Source organism: Rhamphochromis longiceps, linkage group LG9 (assembly GCF_057381845.1).
Source record: "Rhamphochromis longiceps isolate RC_006_pf linkage group LG9, R_longiceps_female_GT1.1, whole genome shotgun sequence".
Classification (NCBI taxonomy): domain Eukaryota; kingdom Metazoa; phylum Chordata; class Actinopteri; order Cichliformes; family Cichlidae; genus Rhamphochromis; species Rhamphochromis longiceps.
Window position 1 is genome coordinate 584,267 of NC_140565.1, and position 22,106 is coordinate 606,372.

The 22,106-nt window shown below is 45.1% G+C and overlaps 1 protein-coding gene across 1 annotated transcript; it reads right to left on the reverse strand.

Moving 5' to 3' along the window:
- Positions 1-462: 462 nt before the first annotated feature.
- On the reverse strand, positions 463-7,961 carry f3a (coagulation factor III, tissue factor a). Its single transcript, XM_085417935.1, has 6 exons — positions 7,751-7,961; positions 5,913-6,024; positions 5,607-5,800; positions 4,637-4,812; positions 4,377-4,545; positions 463-2,403 (listed from the first exon to the last, which is right to left on the reverse strand). Exons 1-6 carry the CDS (start codon positions 7,824-7,826, stop codon positions 2,270-2,272), a joined length of 861 nt encoding a protein of 286 aa, XP_085274061.1. The 5' UTR covers positions 7,827-7,961; the 3' UTR covers positions 463-2,269.
- Between the last annotated feature and the right edge of the window lie 14,145 nt (positions 7,962-22,106).

A 22,106-nucleotide genomic window follows, 5' to 3' on the forward strand; every position in this document is an offset into this window, starting at 1 on the left:
CATGCCCTATCGGCCCCCCTGGCTACACTTTGCTAGATCCGCCCCTGCACAGTTACCAGCCGTCAGCTGCGTAGAAAAAGATCCTCGAGTAGAAAGTAATATTAAATAAATTCTAACAACAGCTGATCAAGCTTAAACGTGCTGCTGTTGTTCAGCTGCTGGTTTCCTCTTTCTGGTGCAAAGTGGGCCAAAAACAAAGGAGACGATCAGCTGATCATTGATCAGTTTCATGATTGAAGTAGCAGCAGGAGAGAGAGAGAGAGAGAGAGGCAGTCGCTCCATATATCGGTTGTTAAGCTTTACAAACATTCAGAGATGAACTTACACACTTGCTTTACTTCTCTCTGGGGTAACTTCCTCGGAGATGAAATGCTGGTTTGAGGCTAATACACACAGCCACATGACCACACTGCTCGGTTATGAGCCGAGTTACGCCATGTTGTATTTATTTATTTATTGTCATTGTCAAGAACAATGAAATTGCGTTTGGGGCTTCCATACAACCCCAAAAAAAGAAGAAAATAATAAATACCCCTTAAAACCCAAGTGTACATATTTAACCCAGTGTGACTCCAATGCAATAAGACAATCCTTAGCAATAATGTTCGTAGAAATTCAGACAAAGACCTGAGAAACATGACAAAATACAACAATGCAACCCATTCAATATTATTGTACTGTGAGATATGATATCAGATATGATAGTTATCTATTTAAGAAAGAGGGGGGGGGGGGGGGGGGCAGGAGGGGGAAGAGAATAAAGATATAGAGAATAAAGTTTTGTGAGGTGCTTGTTTGATATTTAATGGATCATTACATTTTTTATTTCTCTCCGATATCTGATCCAGTAATTTAGGTCAGTATCGGACCGATACGTAATATCGGATCGGTCCATCTCTAGTCTAGTGTTCACGTCCGTAGCACCTCCGTGTGCGGCTATTTACAGTCCCTGTGTGGTCATTGTGGACGTCTTTTAAACGTCAAACTTGGACTCATATTAGACATGGCTTCTATAGGCTCTGATGTCTCCAGAGGGTGGAGGACATGATGTCTGTGAGCTACCAGGTCATTTTTCTGTAGCTTTATGTCTGCAGCTGTCATCTGTGGCTGAGACAGTCACATGGAGCAGCATGAGCCCTGTGAAATGGGACTAGATCATAAGAGTTACGTGTGAAGGAGTCATCAGTGGACATGTTCAGGATGTTTCAGGCTCTTGATGCTCAAACGAGAGTGAGCAGCTGCTCGCAGCGACTGACAAAGACAGCAGATAGTCCAGCTCGTACACAATTACACACTTGGACTAACATCTCGTACTTTCCTCACAGCTTTTCTCAGCAACTGATCACAATCACATTCACTTCCTCTTACAATCACGAGCTTTTCACAATAAAACAGGATGCTGGTCAAAATGGACCATATACATTTTAAATGCTCTTTGAAAACTCGTTAAACATATTCCAAGAAATTCCATATCTGTCTAAATCCTTTAACCATCCTTATTTTACATTTTAACATGGATTGTAACATTAATTAATTAATAAACGGCCGTTTTAACCTGGTGAAGAAATGAATGAACCAGGAAAATGTAAAATAACAAAAACAAACACGTGCACTGAGTAAATCAACACGTAATGAAGGTGTTTGTTTATAAATTATCTGTAAATAAACAACGTGACACATCCAGCCTGCTGCAGCAAATGTATTAAACTGATGGTCTGAGCCAAGCGCTGGGTTTCAGCCTGCATCAGCTCAGACAGCGTCCAGCAAAACGCTGACCCCTGAATGTTGTTGTGTTGCTGATGACCACCAAAGCCCAGCGATGCTCTGCTGTTACCAGTAAAATGCACAAACGTAAGGAGTAACATGTTTATTGTCTTTAATATCAGTTAAACACAATAAAATAAATACACCACATACAAAAATATACATCCTACATTTTGATTCCATAAAAATGTGTTTCAAGGTAAAATCCCCACTACAGTCTAAGAATGATTTACATTTACACAGCAGACTGTGAAATTAAATAAAATAAGCTGTTATATTTTACTATAGTAGTCACAGGCACCAGGAAAGGAGATGCAGTATTTGCAGTATCAGTACATACTGTAGCAGGGCTTCAGCAGAGTTTTCCCATCTTCCCAGTGTCAAAAATAAGGTTGTTTCACAGAAACTAAATGAAAGTCCAGTGTTTGGCTGAGGAATGCTGAGCGACATATGTCCGTGTGTCCAGTTCAACGTACCGCGAGAGATGTGTAGTGAAGCACATACTTTATACTACGCCCTTCTTTTCACCGTTTGCAGCTTTTTTCTTGCGCTTGCAGCACACCACTGTGACGGTGATGATGATCCCGGTGAGCAGTAGGATGAGGATGATAGCAGAAATGATCACTGCAGGAGAATACACTGTGGAAAACACAACACAGTCTGTCACAGCAAAGCTTTACTGCTCATTTCTAAGCAGTAACCCACACGGGAGTACGGATGGGCTGGCTTTTATACAGTACTCAGAGTACTTAAGACTACAGTACAAGCCACACTGAAGCTTTTCACACAAATTCACAGGCAGACTCTGTGTGGTTTTTGAACCATGTAACACAGTCACACGCATGCTGTGTGAGCAGAATCATCTGCAGCTCAACGTGACAAAGACCAAAGACTGTGGACTGTGGGAGGACCAAGAAACCTGTGACCTGCTTCAGTCCAGGAGGTGGATGTGGACGTCGTGGAGGAGCATAAATGCCTCAGAGTACACACAGAAAACACCTGGACTGGGTTAGAAGCACCACCGCCCTCTAGAGGACGGGCCAGTCGTCTCTGAGGTCCTTCAACATCTGTCGGACAATGCTCAGCATGTTCTCTGAGTCTCTGTGGTCGGCGCCGTCCTCTGTGGAGGCTCACAGACGCCAGCAGACTCAACAAACCGCTCAACAAACGGGGCGATCGCGGCTCAAGAGTTGGGAGTTCATCTTGAATCAGACGGTTGCCGGTTCGAGCCCCGGCTCGGACAGTCTCGGTCGAAGGACACTTCACCTACTGGTGTTGGCCAGAGGGGCCGATGGCGCGATGTGGCTACTGCTGTAGCTACTGCTGTAGCTGCCTCCACCAGTGTGTGGATGAATAAAGCGCTTTATAAATGCAATGCATTATTATTATCCATAAGTGACATTCATAGGTAATGATATTTGTACATACCTATCAATGTTCCAGTAATTAGAGCTGTTTTGTTATATTTTGTAAAATATTGTATTAGTTATTTAGTCACTGTTCTTGCTGCTGTGGAGACGCTGTGACCACGGAGGATTAATGACGTATTCACACACTTGGTTTAACTTTACTAATTAATACTGCATTACTCTGAAAACAAAACAAAGTGATGAGTAATGTGATTACTTTCACTGTTTGCTAATTCAGAATAACATCTGCAGACAGACAGTCCACAGTGACGTGGCTCCGTGTGGGGTTATTGCCTGTTACTGTAGCAGCTTCCTGTAGGGGGCGCTGTGGGATTTCTATTAAGAATCCGTGCACCCACGGCACACTGCAGCTGTAGTTCATCACAAACACCTTCAGAGTAATGAATGCAGAAGTGCTTTTTTCACAGGTTTCACAGTCTGAGGGGAAACATCCTGATGTTTTTGTGTGAGTTACTACAAACACTCACTTTAACACGTTTGTGTTATTGTTCACATATAAAGCACACTGAGGTCACGTGTTGTATAAATAAAACTGGATTAAAAGTAGATGTAATGTTGTTTTAGTCATGAAGAACTCTGGAGGTGCTTGACGACCACCTGTTTCACTAAGACAATAAATAAACATGCTGTGAATTTATAGTCCAAATATTTACGGACGGATGTACACGCTCTGGACGCACATCCGCACGAGGCCGTGGGAAGTGGATGTGCTGGGGTCCTGGAGCGCCCCCTGTCCCAAAGGCAGACATCCCAGCACCACAGCATTGTGTGTAAGCTCTGGTATTTTGGCCCCGCCCTCTTATTCTGTAGACTGAACTGGAGTCACAGTCGTGTAATAAACACCATCAGATCCAGGCACGATTTACTGCCTCACCTCTATTTCCCAGCTCCTTCACACCCACACAGACACACACCTGAGAAGAAAGCCTGGCCCAGTGTTCAAACACTTTACAGAGCTTTTGCAACCTTAACAGTTAGTGTTCTCCTCCGCATCAAAAATAAACACACAGAGTTTGTGAAAACTCCATTTTCACCTCACAAAATGATAAGTTACTCATCAAGTCAACAGGCTTCTGCAGACGATTGTTAGTCAAATAAATCACATCCTGCTGTAACGCTGCTGTGTCAGCAGCTTTTGGTCAGCAGCTCGTGGTCAGTGCTGCGCTGAAATAAAGAGCTCACCTTCTATGATGGTCTGGTTCTCGTCTTTTGAGCACTGCGGGGGACTCAGGTCTCCCAGCTGCTTGCCATAAGTGCGGCTGGGGATGTAGGCTTGGACCTGGAAGCAGTAGCTCTCCCCGTGATCCAGGCCAGTCACCTTTATCATACTTGTGTTGTAGTTGGATGTTTTCTGTGGACAACAGAAGGGAAAGGCCCGTGATGTCATTCACGTATGTTAAAGACTGCTGTTGTGATGTCAGTCTGTGGTGGGTGCTCCTCACTTTGCCAGTGCTCTTATTCTTCCAGTAGGTGACTCTGTAGTGGAGCCGCTCAGAGAAGATGTCCCTCAAAGTCTGCAGGTGTTGACCGTTGGCGATGGCAGTGGGTGAGTCTGTCACGTTCAGGGTGGCGCTGCCTTCACTGACCTCCAGCGTGAACTTGGGCCTGTCGAGTTCAGCTGTGGAGGAGAAGTATTTTTGAAACTGCTGGATATGCACATGTGTGTCCTGTGATCACTGAAGTCTCTGTTAACCTTCCAATATTACACTGAACTAAATGAGAATGACAGCTTCAACAAACAGCTTATGTGTTGACATAAAATGATCAGCTTTTCTTTGAGTTTGCTGAATGATCACATAAATAATCTGCTTATGTTAACATTGCTCTCTGGACCTGTAGACAGAACGACCCCTGATGACCGGGTGTCACACTGTGGGCCACTGCGGACACTGTCGTCTCATTGGAGGACACTTCAAGTAGTACAAAACAAGAAAACAGGAGTGTTTGTTTGTTTGTTTACTTTTCAAATATTGTAAAACAAGACTAAACTTTATTTCCTCTGAAGCCGTTCACTGGACGACTAAATAAACACAGGGGTCCTGTCTGTGTGACACGAGGCAGCAGTGCTGCTGTCATTGTGTTCCTGTTTAAGTCAAGCGCAGAGGTAGGGGTGACCTCGGCTTTGAGACCGCTGCCTGATGACATTGTACCTGACAGAGAAACTGTGACGGGCATTTCTTTATTGGATGGGCAACAACTTTGTGAAAGTCTACAGATCCAGGGACCGATGATGGAAACAACCCTGTGAGTGTGACGGTGAGACTTCTTTGCATCATGCTCACTGAGGGCGACCATGAGAGCGGGTGTGTTACCATGTTAAACTGTTCCTGCGCTGGCTTCATGCGCTCTCCCGGGCATGCTTTCATTTCTATGTTATTCTGATTTATAAAAAATAATATCAAAGGGTCTTACTGTCATCGTATGGGCAGAATTTTGGCGAGGTTTTGTGGGGAAACTCGGAGAGTTCAGAGGTCGCCCCCTGTGGGGGCTGAGATAGGACATCAGCTACGTAGCAGGCTTTGGGATCAGTCATGGCGGTGGAGAGATCGCACATCGTTTGTGACGACCGGATACAGTTAGTGATTCTCTGTGCGTTCCCACCAACCCTGCAACATATGACGTGTTACACATAGTTTACATGAAACACCCACATACATGAAAACGTGCTGCCGTAGGTGAACTGATGGGGCTGTGAGGCCAGGTGTGGATGGTACTTACGGAGACAGTTCCACTGTGTAAGAGTAATCCGCGGATGGTTTGGGCTCCCAGACCAGAACCGTTTTAAAATTGGTGGATTTCCAGGTGACGTTCTGCGCTTGTGGATACGAGCCTGCAAACAAGGAGTGGATCAGTCACATGATGAAAATCAGACATTACTGATCCTGCTGAATGACTGAAGCTCTTTAACACAGTGTTGCACATCCTTTAGCAGCAAAACGACCCAAACTGTGCTCAGATTCATCATTTCATCAGGTTCACATGGTGAACATCCCAGAGCTGCGCTCTTATCAGTGGAGAAAAAGGCCCCACTCATGTAGTTTTACGGACGGACTGTTCCAGCTGCACTTTGCTTTGTGACCACAGTAAGTGTGCCACCCACGGAGCACACCACAGCTTCTCCCCTCTTACACCGAGGATCGCAAATCTGTCTGAAACATCGTCGCTTGTTTGCAGACCTCGGGAGTGTAAGTACCTCCTTCCTCTTTAGCTGGGGGCAAAGAGTGCAGCTGTCTCACTCTTTTCACAATTCAGATCAAACTGAGGTTATTGTACTCGGCCCTGAAAAGCCTAGAAATATGGTATCTAAGCAGATCCTTACTCTGGATGGCATTACCTTGGCCTCCAGTAACACTGTGAGGAACCTTGGAGTCATTTTTGACCAGGACATGTCCTTCAACGCACATATTAAACAAATATGTAAGACTGCGTTCTTCCATTTGTGCAACATCTCTAAAGTTAGAAATATCCTGTCTCAGAGTGACGCTGAAAAACTAGTTCATGCATTTATTACTTCCAGGCTGGACGACTGTAATTCATTATTATCAGGATGTCCTAAAAACTCCCTGAAAAGCCTTCAGCTGATCCAAAATGCTGCAGCAAGAGTCCTGACAGGGACTAGAAAGAGAGAGCAGATTTCTCCTGTTTTGGCTTCCTGTTAAATCCAGAATTGAATTCAAAATCCTGCTCCTCACATACAAGCTCTTAAATAATCAGGCCCCATCTTATCTTAATGACCTTGTAGTACCATATCACCCTATTAGAGCACTTCGCTCTCGCTCTGCAGGCCTACTTGTTGTTCCTAGAGTATTTAAAAGTAGAATGGGAGGCAGAGCCTTCAGTTTTCAGGCCCCTCTTCTGTGGAACCAGCTTCCAGTTTGGATTCAGGAGACAGACACTATCTCTACTTTCAAGATTAGGCTTCAAACTTTCCTTTTTGCTAAAGCATATAGTTAGGGCTGGACCAGGTGACCCTGAATCCTCCCTTAGTTATGCTGCAATAGACGTAGGCTGCCGGGGATTCCCATGATGCATTGAGTTTCTCCTTTCCAGTCACCTTTCTCACTCACTATGTGTTAACAGACCTCTCTGCATTGAATCATATCTGTTATTAACCTCTGTCTCTCTTCCACAGCATGTCTTTTATCCTGTCTTCCTTCTCTCACCCCAACCAATCACAGCAGATGGCCCCGCCCCTCCCTGAGCCTGGTTCTGCCGGAGGTTTCTTCCTGTTAAAAGGGAGTTTTTCCTTCCCACTGTCGCCAAAGTGCTTGCTCATAGGGGGTCATATGATTGTTGGGTTTTTCTCTGTATCTATGAAGCGCCTTGAGGCGACTTTTGTTGTGATTTGGCGCTATATAAATAAAATTGAATTGAACTGAATTGAATTTTACATGTGAGGCCAAATAAAAAAACAGACGTGTTCTGACTGTACCTCTAAGAATAATAATAATAATAATAATAATAATAATAATAATAATAATAATAATAATAATAATCACGAGAAGAAGAAGCGTTTCTGTCGCTGCATCCACACTAGGAGAATGCGCCGGACTCACCTGAGGCAGACAGCAGCATGTGGAAAAAAGAAAAGTAAAGAAAATAAAATCCTGCTTCTATTCTTGTGGTCGCCATGGTACCCTCAGGAAGTGTAGTCCAGATCAGACAGCTATCCGCGTGCAGTCCCGGAGCCTCCTTTCACACTGGGATACTTTTCGTTTCTGCTCAGGACTAAAAACCTCCGCTCGTAGCAGTTTAACTCAGTCCAACATGACCAAATAAGGAGCGTCCGGCTCGCCCGTCATCACATCGCTGCGGTATGCGCTGCGTGCCTGTCCCGCTTAAGTCATTGAGCGGATATAGCGGCTCAATGGCTTCTTCGGACTCAGCCGATCATTATTACATCATAAGAACTTCTGTTCGTCCGGACAGAACCAGCTTTGGGGGTTTGCTTACCTGGATGATGGTTTTCATGCCGTGATTGTCTTTTACTTTCTTTATTTTCAGTGAGTCCTGAAAGTGTTTTCAATTGAAACAGTTTGTCTAGATTACAGGTTTGATGTGAAATCACAAGAGCGCCTTCATTCGTGCCTGGTTTCTGCTACAGATGCACGGTTGTGTTTCTGCAGGCAGACCTGTGCAGGTCGTGTTTCACAGAGGACCGTGTGTGTGCTCATGCTGACTACATGACTTTCTAGAGAGATCACTAGAATGACGTGAATGACCGCAGCGTGGACCTTACAGCTCACTGTAACTCACTGTAACTCACTGAGTCAGAGCGGCTCCATTTATAGATCTGATTACTTTTGCTAAATTTCCAGACACACATGTGGAGAGGTTGTTCCAAAATGCTGGAATCCTCTAGTCCAGTCATTTCAAAGTGCACACTTGCACACATGAAAGGGGCATATAGCCTGAACAATGTAGCACAATAACAGTTAGCATGCTTTTAATGATATAAAGAAAGCTGAAGCTGATTTGTTTGTCCCAGGCTGTTATTCTGGCTGTTTCAGCCTTTTAATGGACCGGGAATATCTGCCTGGACTTTGGTAGTCCTGGCCCCCTCGTCCTCCTTCCCCTGAGAGGGCGGAGCAGAGATAATGAGAGGCCCGACTGCCGTAGGGTACAGTGTGGCTTTGAATACCGAGTAAGTCTCAAACAGGAAGGATTGAATACACAAGCTGGAGTCCAACAGTTCCTCTGAAGGAAAGCAGAGTGAGAGCGCAGCTTCTAATGGCTGTTTCCTGCTTTGTCTTAACGTTTGCAGTTCAGCTGTTTGAAATTGAACCTGATGTTTGGAGCACTGATCATTACTGATAATGAATTACTAAGTGTGCATGTTCTGCTTTCCCCAGTTCTACTGAGGAAAGGCTTCACGTGGTCAACGTCCAGATCATTTATTTACCTCTTCCCCAACAGTTATCTCTGTCACCATATCTCAAGGCATTTCCTAACATAGCTACTGTTCTCAGAGGAGAAATACACCGTGGTGTGGGGGCGCACTGCACACAGGGTGAGTCGCCCCGTGCCCTCCCTCCTGCCTTAATTACTTTCTCAGGCTCATTCCTGAAAGGAAGGAAGGGAGCAGCAGTGTATCACTGACTAACCAGCGCTAACACTGCACTGTTCACTGCATTTAGCAAGGAACTGGTGACCAGTAACAAACACTTTAGGCTGTTTTCTTGGCAAGTCTTAATCGTCTTTTCTAGATCTTAATCTTCAGACTCAAGTAGTCGAGGCAGACAGTACTGTCCCAACGCTCTGCTTATTATGTCTGTTTTTGAAATCCATGCAGTTTCTGGCATTAAAACTAATGAGGGTTAATGATTCACTGATGCTGATCAGAAGTGACTTTCAGTATGTTTCTGAGGAGCCTGTTACTCAAAAGAGTCAGCGTTTGAGGATTTGCTCACCTGCAGGACTGAGCACGCACCAACACGTCAGCAGCACATTTAGAGACATTCAGATTCACGTCAGTAGTTGGACTCCTTCTTATATTTGTGCTCAAAGCCTCATTCACCAGTTCAAACACGCTTTTCTATCCCACCTTCACACGTTCACAGCCACGCGGATGCATCTTTGGTGGGTGGTGTGTTCTATGTCCTCAGCTACACCGATAACTTTAGATGTTAGGTCATCAATGAGCACTTAAAAGCATGTTTGAATCAAAGATGGGCTTTTACAGAAGAGTCCACGTCCACTTTTATTTGGCACAAATGTCACAAACTGTGTTCTGATTTTCTATCACTCTGGTTGTGTTTGCAGCACGAGCTGGATCAAGCACCAGCAAACCTAAATCTAGAGAGACTGGCAGGCTGCCCAAGGAAACCTGTTCCTGGTAGCTTTATCCTGCTCAACCTGCACACAGAGTGGCGAGCAGGCTTTAACAGCTTCCAGCAAACAGGGTGTGGTTTTAGAGGCGATCGGAAACAACAGCCTGTTTCTGCAAAGGTGGAACAGCCACAGTGACAGAGAGTGAGATTATGAACCAGAGCTCTGCTGGCAACCATCAGCATCTCTCCAGGTGTTGTGTTCAAACTGCACATGGAGTAACTGTATGAAGCATGCACATGATGTTCAGAGTAGGGAACACAGCAAAGCGGTTTCCACTCCCAGCAGAAGGATTGGAATGCAGGGGTGAATGCTCGGTGCGTTGGTGTGCAGGTTTCAGGGAGATTAGAGAACAGAGGTGGGTTTTCACCTGTTGGAACATGACTGTCTGCGGCTCATGATGAAAACAGGAAAGAGATCAGACACAGAGATATACATGTTTGTCAGGACTTTTTCCTGTGAGGAATAATGGGGACGAAGCAGCCTGTATGTAGACGAGCCTTTTAAGGAGACCAGGGCGCAGTCTGGACTCTGAGCTCAGGTCACGTGAGCTAGAAGCAAGAAGCTGTTTTATTAGAAAACAGAACAAAGGAAGAAACTGACGGGAGCTGAAACATTCAAAAGATCCAAGACTGTAACGTGTCCTGAATGTTGCACACACACACACAAATATAACAACTTTAGACCACGGGGAGGACGAACCCTGCTTTAACAGGATGTTGGGGGACAGAAGAAGGAGAGCACAGGACATGTAATGACGTGCAGTAGTGGCACTTACATGTGTAGTAGATCAGGTCACATTTCACACTCTGGGCTTGTTTTGTGTGTGATGTAGACACACAGAACAGGCAGACAGAACAAATAAACTGTTCCTTCTCAGTTGTCTGCAGCGCAAGCAAGCCACCAACCACAACCCCAGCATGTCAGCTGATGCAGGATCACAGTGTGAGCGTCTCTGCGCGTCTTTTTACCCAGCAGCCTCGAGCTGTGAGCGTGGGAAACAACTTCAGAAGGGTTGTCTTCAAAACCAACAGATAAGCAACACAAGCAACAAGTGACACATATCACAATATCGCGCACACACACAAATCTGCCTTTTAACATATTAATAGACATTATTAGGATAAAGACATTTTTCCATAGAAGTCTAAAAGAAGAAGAAGAAGAAGAAGTGAGAGCAACCAGACTTGGGAAGCAGCAGCCGTCTGCTGTGGCCAGTGGGGGGGACACATTTTCTGTCATGGTGTGTGTGCAGGGAGGCAGGAAAGGACCCAAAACTCAAAGGGCAGCTTTACTGCTGGACACGAGAAAGAAGTAAACTGGACAGTTTGCAGTCAGGACACAGACACGTATGAAGATCATGACAAAGAGAAACACGGGGTTGAATACACTGAGGGATAACGAGGGGATGAGACACAGGAGCACAGCTGGAGGAATCCTCAAGGTTTCATTGATACTTTGACCTTCCTTCTTTGTGCTGAGTAGGACTGTTCGGTGTTGACCAGGAGCAGTGTTACATCCCTGATGAAGACTGCTCTTCATTAATGCTTTGTGTGCACTGTGGGGGTGTGTGTGCCTCCTCCACTCGACCCTTTTCCTATTTCTCTCTCTTGGTTGGGTCCAACCCTGTGTGTGCAACAACCACTTACTTTTGTGCAGGTTGTTTAATGAACAATAAAGTTTGTATCTGCATTTTTGACGTCTCCTGTCAAGTACTGTTTTGGACCTGTGAAGCCTTTGGCTCTTACACTCAAACCTTTCATGTCCTGGTGGTCAACAACTAAAGTATTCTTCACCGTCGATGCAGAGCAGGAGAAGTGTGCGTGGGGGGTTAGCCTCCCCAGCAGCAGGACGCAGGAGCTGACATGTATGTGTCGAGCAACGGGAGCTGGACGGCTTTGAGTTGAAGAATCAAACGCTCGTGGATATCTGTGCATGGCTGTACTGTCTCCTGAACCTGTATCAATGAACTGTGCACTCTAACTGGATGTTTGGACTTTGATCTGGCTGAAGTGCTTCGGCTTCTGCGTGAAGGCGTCTGCATATGAACAAAAAGCTCTTTGTTCAGACTGCACACACACTGTATATGAAGGTACCCACAACAGTCTGGAAATGAACGAAGACACAATAAAATGTGATGAGTGGCTGAGCATGTGGACACAGACAGTGGCTATAACCTTTACTGTGGGTGTGTCGTGTGTGTTTATCGACTCTTTGAATCTTTACCTTTGCTTCACCGTGAAACGCCAGCTCCCAGTGTGTGACGAAGGTTTGTGTGTGGGAAGTAAAACAATGATAACTGACTCATTTTGCCTTAAAAAGCTTTTAGTTCCATGTGTAATATCATTTACACACAATGAGATGTCTTTTATTTCCCAGCCTCAGTGACTAAACTCACTCGTCATCCTTCCCAGAATTTCATCATTTTTCTGTTCTCGTGGTGTTAATCATGATGACGACTGCAGATTTTAAACACTGTGTTCATCAGTTCACTGCCAATAGAGCCACAAATGACGGTTCATAAACCAGCAGCAATGGAAAAACTCCATGTATCTGTAAAAGTGCTTGAAGTGCACGCTGGAGCTACAGATGGAAAGTGTGTTATATAAGTGAGACTGGTGCAGAGCAGGGTCTCTTTCAGGGATCCTTCACATACTCAGACGGTGACTTAAAGGTTTTCTGCTCTAATCCTGTCAAAGTGGCACCGCTGAAATCTTTACGTCAAACCTTTATTCTTCTTACTGATGGCAAAGACGACACAGAGCAGACGGACTTCCATAAACTTAGTTGTTGTATTTGTCTTGCTGCTGTTGTCAGTGTTCGCTAACTGAAAGCAGAAATGTGAACACACTCACTGAACCTCAGAGAGTGCAAAAATACTTCCACCTGTGTTTGGAGTATACGTGAATATCCATGTACAGTATAACCAGGTCAGACACCTGTTAATTTACTGTGTTTTCCTGTGAACTTGAAATAGCGTCACTGATATGTTGCTGTTTTATGCCAGCAGACATGTACGATGGGAGGGAAACGACCCTGGCTTCAGCGCCCTGAGTTCATTTTACCGGTTTGTTATCAGCTCCTGTTCTCCTGGTTTTCAGAAAGTTCCTTAACTCTTCACAGGTAACTTCAGCATCCAACCTTTTCCCACACTTACCAGAGAACTATGTACTGAACTCTGGAAAAAGGAAACATTATAATTCAACGAGATCCTCAGCTGGCGCCGTGTTAGCAGCACGCCGCGGCCACTCAAATGGGGCAGTTTTTGTATTTTTGTGATTTCTGAGCCACATGGACACCAGAACAAGAGGTGCTCGCGTTCACCAACGGCAAACGCTTCTAAATTACAAGCATCATATAAAAACTGACCAGGAACTCCTGGGAGCGCTGTGCATCCTTGGGTTGCTACAGAAACCAGGCCTGCAGTCCGCTGCCTGGTGGCAGTGGTCAGGTGTTATCCACGCTGCTCTCAAACATTTGCTCACTGGACAACAAACTGGACTACGTCCGACTCCAGCAGATTAGCGGGAATTTAGGGACTGCTGCGTCTTTGTTTTCCCAGAAGCATGGCTCGGTGACGCACACCACCGTTCAGCTACACGGGCTCACTTCATTTCATGCCAACAGAAATGCAGCTCTGTGCCGTGAGACTCACGTGGTGGCTTGTGTGTCTACATCACAGCACAAGAACTGCGCTAGTTTCTAAAACTGCTCATCGCTGGTAGCGTTTATGACTGTTAGAGGCAGACCTTTTTATCTACCTCGGGAATTCACTGCTGTGCAAAGCGGTTCTGAGACAGGTGAGAAGTTGGCCTGCAGGAGCTCTCTGCTCTTCAGGACTGTTTTGAGCTCACTGACTGGGACATGTTCAGGGACGCTGCAACAAATGGCGACCGCGCCAACTTGGAGGAGAACACATCATCTGTGACCAGCACACAGGTAAGTGCATCGATGATGTCACTGACTCCAAGACTGTCATAACACGCTCCAACCAGAAACTGTGCATTCAATTCAATTTGATTTACACAGCGCCAAATCACAACAGTCGCCTCAAGGTGCTTTATATTGTACAGTAGATACAGAGAAAAACCCAACAATCATATGACCCCCTATGAGCAGCACTTTGGCGACAGTGGGAAGGAAAAACTCTCTTTTAACAGGAAGAAACCTCCGGCAGAACCAGGCTCAGGGAGGGGCGGGGCTATCTGCTGCGACCAGATGACTGCAGAAGTGCGTGACCTGCTAAAGACTTGAGACTCCGCCTTCAGAGCAGGCGACAAGGCGGCCTGTACAGTTGTTGCTGTAATTTGCAGAGTTGGAGCTATCGCCATTAGCACATTCAACTGCCACTAACTGGTTTTCTGGGCAGAGATACAAAGCTAGTCCGAGCTGCACTCATGCGCTCCCTTACTCCGTTCCTTGGCTGTGGATGCAGGACGGGTTATCCTCACCGTCCCTCACAAGTGTCCTAGTTGATGCCAGCTGCATCCAACCACACACTCTGCCATCTCACTCCGGTCACTCGTGGCGCCGCTCTTCCCGCTCTTCCTTCTCTCTTTGTTCCCGCTCTCTCTGCTTCCTCTTCCACTTGATCTCTTCCTCCAAAATAAAAACACTTTAACAACAACCTAATATGGATTTACACAAATGATCAAATAGAACTATTCATACATCAGAAGTAAAACGTAGCCCCTGTAAATATCTACAGAAGCATAAGAAACCACTACAGGAACATTTCAGCGTTCATAAGGTTTAAAGGAGGTTTTATACGATGATAAGATCAAGATGAGCCACTTTGTTCCCACTGCAGTCTGCAGAACACCAGCTTTGAAGCACAGAGTTGCTTTTATACAAATTTCATGCAAATTTAAAAACAAACTGCACTGCTCAATCCTGGTTTAAGCAGCAGCCGCACACATCGTTGTGCCTCAGCCTGATCATCTGGGATTACAAAAATGCTGCTCAAGTTTAAATCAATCTATGTGTTTGTTGTCTCTGGTTCCTCCTGGAACGCAGCCGTCTGAGTCCAGCTGTGAGGGTCATGCAAGTACAGAAAACACTGTTCAGCCTGTTATAGCAGGTTCCAGATGTGCAAACATTGATCGAGTGAAGAAGCCTGACAGCATACAGACACACACGCCTTTCTTGTTCGTCTTCATCGACACAGGTTGTGTTTGAGTTAAGTGAAGGCTGGTGAGATATTGGACGTTAAATTTGAGAAGAAACGATGACTTATTTGCTGCTTAAAGATAAACAAGCATTAATATAACCCCATACATTATATGGGACCAATCTCTATTAAAACACTCAATATGTTTTAACTGAAGAAGTCATCTGGTCTGTTAAAACAAACAAGCTATAAAATGATCACATGATCCACATCTGTTCAGTTTTACACATTCCCCTTTCTATGCATAGGCACATGTATTTAGTGATTTTGGTCATCTATCCAGCCGAGGGCTCTGCCAACGACAGACCGCTGTCTGCCTGAAGTGCCTCTCATCCAAAGAGTCAATAAACTTTACTAAATATTTGCAAATAGTCTGTAGAAGCTGTCAGCAGGATGCTCTTAGCTACACAGCAGCTCGCTGCCAGGCTCCGGAACATTTCCTGCCGTGTGGCGTAGCAGGGTTTGTTGTTTCACATGCTTGACATGCCTGAGTTTGGACTCAGGTTAAACCTTTTCTGAACTGTTGAGGCTTGTTTGTTGATTGTTTGGAGAGGAAGCAGATGCAAAAACGACCCAGCATTTATGTTACCATTGTCACACTTTGAGTTAAATCCACACAGTTAAGCACTTTACCATTGCAGATACATGCGGATCAATTTGCATCTCAAAACCAGAAATGTTTTGTCTGTTCAGGAGGTTGCTAGGTTACTTCCTACTGGCTTTCTTTTTTAGTCCAAGCACTTCCTGGTCGACAGGAACAAAACAACGTGAAGGACAAGGCCAAACCAAAGGGACTTCCCCGGGGAGTACGTGAAACAGGCATGTCCTCAAGCGCACCTAGAGGGTGACTGCAGGGACTGATCTGGCCTCATGTCCTCTTTGTGAAAGAGGGGAGTTGGAAATCACAGTGATCCCTGTCTGTTCTGCAGAAATGCAAACGGCTCATTTTGCATTAGTGTGAAATGTAACGGCACCAAATCTCAACAACACTCACCTCAAGGCACTTTATATTGTAAGGTCCAGACTCTGCAATCATTCAAAGAAAACTGAGAAAACCACAACAATCATATGACCTGAGGGACCCGAGAGACAGTGGGAAGGAAAAACTCCCTTTTGGCAGGAAGAACCCTCGGGCAGGAGCGTGATGGGTGGGGGTGTATACCATTCAGAAATTGTTGTCTTTTGCGACTTTAAGTTTGTTGTTAACAGTTACAGATGCTGAGTTTGATGGTCACACATACAGTGTTCCCATTTCTAGCACATCCTCTGCTTTCACCAGGTGGAGGGAACTACAAAGCAGCTCTGTAGTCACAGCAGTGATCTGGGCTTGGTGACAACACTGCTGCATTCTCCGAAGACCTGCTGACTGGACCTAAGCAACAAAACCAGTTAGCTGCCAGCAGCAGAGCAGCTCTAAGGACAGATCTCACAAAAGCTTTTGGTGCTTTAAAGTAGGAATGATTGGAGCTGAGATGTTGTCATGGGAACCTAGCTCTTTCTGCAGAATAGACAGGGATCACATGTTTTACATGTTTTAATTATTATTCTGTTGTTATGACCCATGACCCACTTCAAACGTCCCGTGAACACACTGGTCTGCTCGGTTTGTCATGGCCTTTATTTTGTGCCGAGCTAAGAGTTAAGAGCTGGAGTGAAGTGCACCCACTGGTCTGTGCTGCTGCCTCCTTTTATGGTCATGTGGAGCACGGGGCTGAACACCAGAGCGGACACTCCTTTACTCCAGCATTCATGTCGTACAACACACGGTATGGATTGGTTGATTTGTTTTCTCCGTGTGTGTGATCATCTGTCAGAGCTATTGCATTAATGCATTTCTTAAACGCATGAACCAAATCTGTCATTTAGTTCCTCTTTTGCTCTCTTTGAATTACTGCAGAAGTTGTAAATATAGTTATTTCCACTTTTGCACCAAATGGTTTTATAGATGACGCTGATGAGTCAGTCACATTACAAACAATAAGGCTGGAAAATCCCTTTAAAGACGCTTATTTCAAACACACGACGCGTTCATGCAGATTCACAGGAAAAAGCTACTCCCATGGAGTAACTGGAAAATGGTCCCACCATTGAGATGGTAGCATTAAACATGTCTGAATTACTACATAATTATACAAAATAACAATAATAGTTAATATTCTATGGTTCAAAAAGTAACGTAATAAAATGTGTAGAAAACAACAAAAACAGTCAAAGGTCATCTTGTTCGTTACATGACAAACAGGCCAGCGTGACACCCGGAGATACCTGAACTGCAGAGGCTGCACAGGTACGGAATCCATCAGCCCTAAAGATGACCTCCAGCAGGCAAACAGAAACAGAGGATGGCCTCAGAGCCCAACGTCCTCTAGTGCAGCGGTCCCCAACCCCCGGGCCTCGGACCGGTACCGGGCCGCGAGAGTTGAGGCTCAGGTGTGAATGGTTTTCAGGGTTTTTATTGGTTTTCAGTGTTATGTTGTTATCGTTTTTATCGTTTACTCGGTTTTCCTGGGTCTTTTCACGTGTGTTATGAATAAGTCTTCTTTTTTTTCAGTACCGGTACTAGTTTTATTTTGTTGCATTTATCCGCGACACCTTAAAGGCCGGTCCGTGAAAATATTGTCGGGCATAAACCGGTCCGTGGCGCAAAAAAGGTTGGAGACCGCTGATCTAGTGGGTCCACTGTGGGGCGCATACGATGCTAAAATTGGCAGATCCACCACCTGAGTTTTTCACAGTTCAAGTCAATGTTATTTATGCAGCACCAAATCACAAGAACAGTCACCTCGAGGCGCTTCATGTTGTAAAGACCTCAAACTGACACATGAACACGCGTGACCGACGTGGCAAAGCTGCCTGGAACACGCTTCACCGTGACCATTATTTCTCAGCCTCACGTGGTGAGAGTACGCAGGCAGTCGCTTAAGGATGAAGACGTCCACTGACTGTGCCCGCACTCACCTAAATAATAGTGTAATGTTTGTGGGACATTACGCCCTGGCCCGTATGCGAGGACATCGTTTGACTGACAGGTTGGGACTGTGGAAACTGTGGATCCCATTTGAATTCGCCCGTGGAATCATCCTGACACAGCAGTCGTCTTTAATGACGTCTGATGTGATTTCAGTCTTCATGTGATTCTCACAAGCAGTTTTCATCAAATGTGTTTCACACGTGTGAACGTGACAAAATAACCTAACAAGTGTTTTCACATTAGTATGACTCACTATAATTCACTAAATATGTCTCCCTGTTTTGCAGTTAGGGACTATAAAATGTTTGTTTTCATAAACAACAGGATAAAAATGCCAACGGCTGCATATTTTCTCAGGCTCGGGCCAACACAGCGTGTAGCTTCGAGCTGGGTCTTTGAAACAGACTGGAGTGACCTTACAGCAATACTCCAGAGAGAAGGAAAGATAGACTGTTCCACCCCATATGGAAAAGATATATATAAATCTTATAAAGTTTTTATCTGTCTTGTATGAAACTTGTATGAAAAGCATACAAGAGTGAAAACAGATATAAGATCCCTTCAAAAATTATATAATGAAACTTGTATGTTTTGTATACTTACTAAAAAAATATATGAAAGTAATGAGAAAGTGGCCACTTTCATGAGTAAATCATGTATGTTTTTACTATTTCTTTTCCATATGGGCCTGCTGGTTCATTAAACAAACAGCCGTCTCCTGCTTTAAGGGCCACAGTCTTATCTACACTTTGGGGTGATTGTAGCTCAGGAGATACAGCAGCTCATCCAGAGGTTTGATCCCCAGCTGCTCCAGTCTGCATGCAGCGTCCTCAGGCGAGACAACCCCAAGCAGCTCTGTGATGCCTCCATGGGAGCATGAATGTGTGTGAATCCACCTTCATGCCTCTGCATCAGCAGACTGAACAGAGCTTTACTGAATAGATCATTGTGGAGAGAACATACACGTTATGATCCATGAGCATAAACTAAGATTTACACATGTGTGTCATTTTTAGGACTTTATACTCACAAAGTGGCCATCCATCCAACCTGAATAAATGGTGATTATTTCTGTTCAGTGACTCACGGTTTGACCTTCATAAACATCTCTCTCGCTCAGTCACAAAACCTTAAATGCACCGGTCGCCTGATATGCACAGAGCACATCCAGGTGGGGTTTTGGTTCATGTTGCCAGCTTTGCACAGACTCACAAATGTAAGTTGTATTCATGCAAGTCCCTGTATGAAACCAGGACATCTGGTCGTCCTCTGGATTCCTGCAGGGGGTTGTTTTTTAAACAGAACAGCTAATCTACGAGGAACATCCTGCTAGGATAGCCAGTCAGTGCGCAGCTGCAGAGAGGGGACACATGCAGAGGAGTGAATATATGCAAACTAATCTCTGTTTATTTTGGATATAGTTATAATCCAGGTAATCTGGAACAGCACTGAGATATCAGTCTCACTGTTCTCTGAGAAAGCAGGCTAACACTGATGCCAGCTTAATGTCTCCTCCTGAACACCTCACGATATAGAAACAGTTCATTAAAGCATATATTAACCTTCATAGGCGTTTTTGTAATGCCTTTAATTGTTAACCCTGTGTTTTATTAGAGCTGTGAAGCAGTTGTGTTTATTTAGAAGAAGAAACTCCTATTGTGTTAAAAACACAGTGAAAGAACGAGTGTGACATGAAGGCAGCTCACATTTGTGGATGTATCAGGCGAGTGGATGTTTCACGTAGTTTGACACATTGTTGGAAGTGAAAATGATGTAAGTGGTGAACCTAATGATCTGTGCATCAGCATTTACTCAAGTCTGGATGTGTGTAAAATAAATACACACGTGGTCAAACACGTGATTTGTGAGTCCTCAGCGGTTACACACAAATCACTGCACACATTTGTAAATCATACTTGATGCTTGTGGATCATATCATACACATTCATAATTTCCTGTCTGTGAAGTTCATTATAAAAGTCAGTTCTCTGTACAAGGATACAGAGAACTGACTCAGGACTTTGTGGACTGGTGCCAGCTGAACTACCTCCAGATCAACACTAGTAAAGCCAAGGAGCTGGTGGTAGACCTCCGCAGGCACAAGCATTCTCCACTGCAACCACTGAACATCCAAGGTATGGACATTGAGGCTGTGGACAGCTACAGGTACCTTGGTGTTCATCTGAACAACAGACTGGACTGGACTCATAACTCAGACGCCCTCTACAGGAAAGGGCAGAGCAGGCTGTACCTGCTGCGGAGACTCAGGTCGTTTGGAGTGGAGGGCCCACTCCTGAAGACCTTCTATGACTCTGTGGTGGTCTCAGCTATCTTTTATGGCGTGGTCTGCTGGGGCGGCAGCATCTCTGCTGGGGACAGGAAGAGACTGAACAGGGTGATCCGAAGGGCCAGCTCTGTTCTAGGATGCCCTCTGGACCCAGTGGAGGTGGTGAGTGACAGGAGAACGGCGGCTAAGCTGTCATCCCTGTTGGACAACGTCTCCCACCCCATGCAGCAGACTGTGACAGCACTGAGCAGCTCCTTCAGTGGGAGACTGCGGCACCCACGGTGTGGGACGGAGAGATTTCGCAGGTCTTTCCTCCCCACTGCTGTCAGACTCCACAACAAAGACTTTAACTGATCAAGCACACACATCCATACATATGCAATAACACTAAGTGCAATAATCCTTTCTGTCATCGTTGTATTTTTACTCAGTTGTATATAGCATTTGTATTTGTATTCTATTTTTATCTTATTGTATATTTTATTCTACTGTATATAGTATTTTATTTTATTCTATTCTGTACAGTTGTGTACTGTATTTATTCTTATTGTATTCTAATTTGTGCTTCATAACTTTTGCACTGTCCACTTCCTGCTGTGACAAAACAAATTTCCCACGTGTGGGACTAATAAAGGTTATCTTATCTTAAAACTATAAAACTGTTTCCAATATTTCGTTGTTTTCGTGGATAACACGTTCAGGCGCGTGTTAGTTAAGAGTGTGCATCACAGTGTGCTTATCCACGGCGTGTGCAGACGGTGTGTGGTTCTTACTGGGTGAACTCAGCAGCAGAGCAGCTTTGAATGAAGTGGACCAGACGTGACTGTGAAATGTTTGTTGACATTATTACGTTTCTTCTTCGAGGATTATCAGAAGCACGGAGACTGCACGCGCCTTCATCAGTGAGTCACGTCAGCCGTTTGTTTTCACAGCAGCACAACACAGCCCGGCCCCACAGTACCGACGCGTGGGTGCGTGGATCGAGCACAGAGCGAAACCCCGTAACGGTGCGTGTTCCGCTTTAGGAAAAACCACGTGACCGGCCTGTAAACCGTGTTTATCGGGAAGCGCGACTTTCGTGCTGCGGGGGCAAAGTGGGTTTGATGACGTAGTGCTGTGGCACGACGTTCCTCGTGGCTGGGTCACAAGGAGAAATCAGGGCAGTGTTGCTGTGGAAGCTGTAATCTCCACGTTTATTCTTAAAATGACGTTTTTATTAAACTCCGTGTTCCTGTCTGCAGCGTGGAGTTTGTTTGGTGTCGCTCTCCACGAGGCGCCACGCAGTCTTATTGAATCACACAAAGCTCACGTAGAAACACACGAACAAAACATGTTCTCCTTCGTTTCTGTCAACCACACGTTTGCAGCTATCATGGTTGCTAGGCAACCTGGGCAGCGCGACCGCCCATTTCACAAGCCTCGCACTTCCGGCCTTGGCGGTCTTTGAGTACGCCCCTTGAGGACCGTTGAGGCTGCAGACCCTGAAATGCCGTTACATTACTCCGTCGTGACAACCCACAGTGGGCAGCCGGGTGTAGTGATGGGTGGGTGATAAGTGTGTCGTCATTACGTGGATAAGCCGGAGAGAACAAGGCCCATTCATCTAGAGACATTTCATACAAACATAAGTCTGTGTTTGTAAGTAACTGGTTTGAT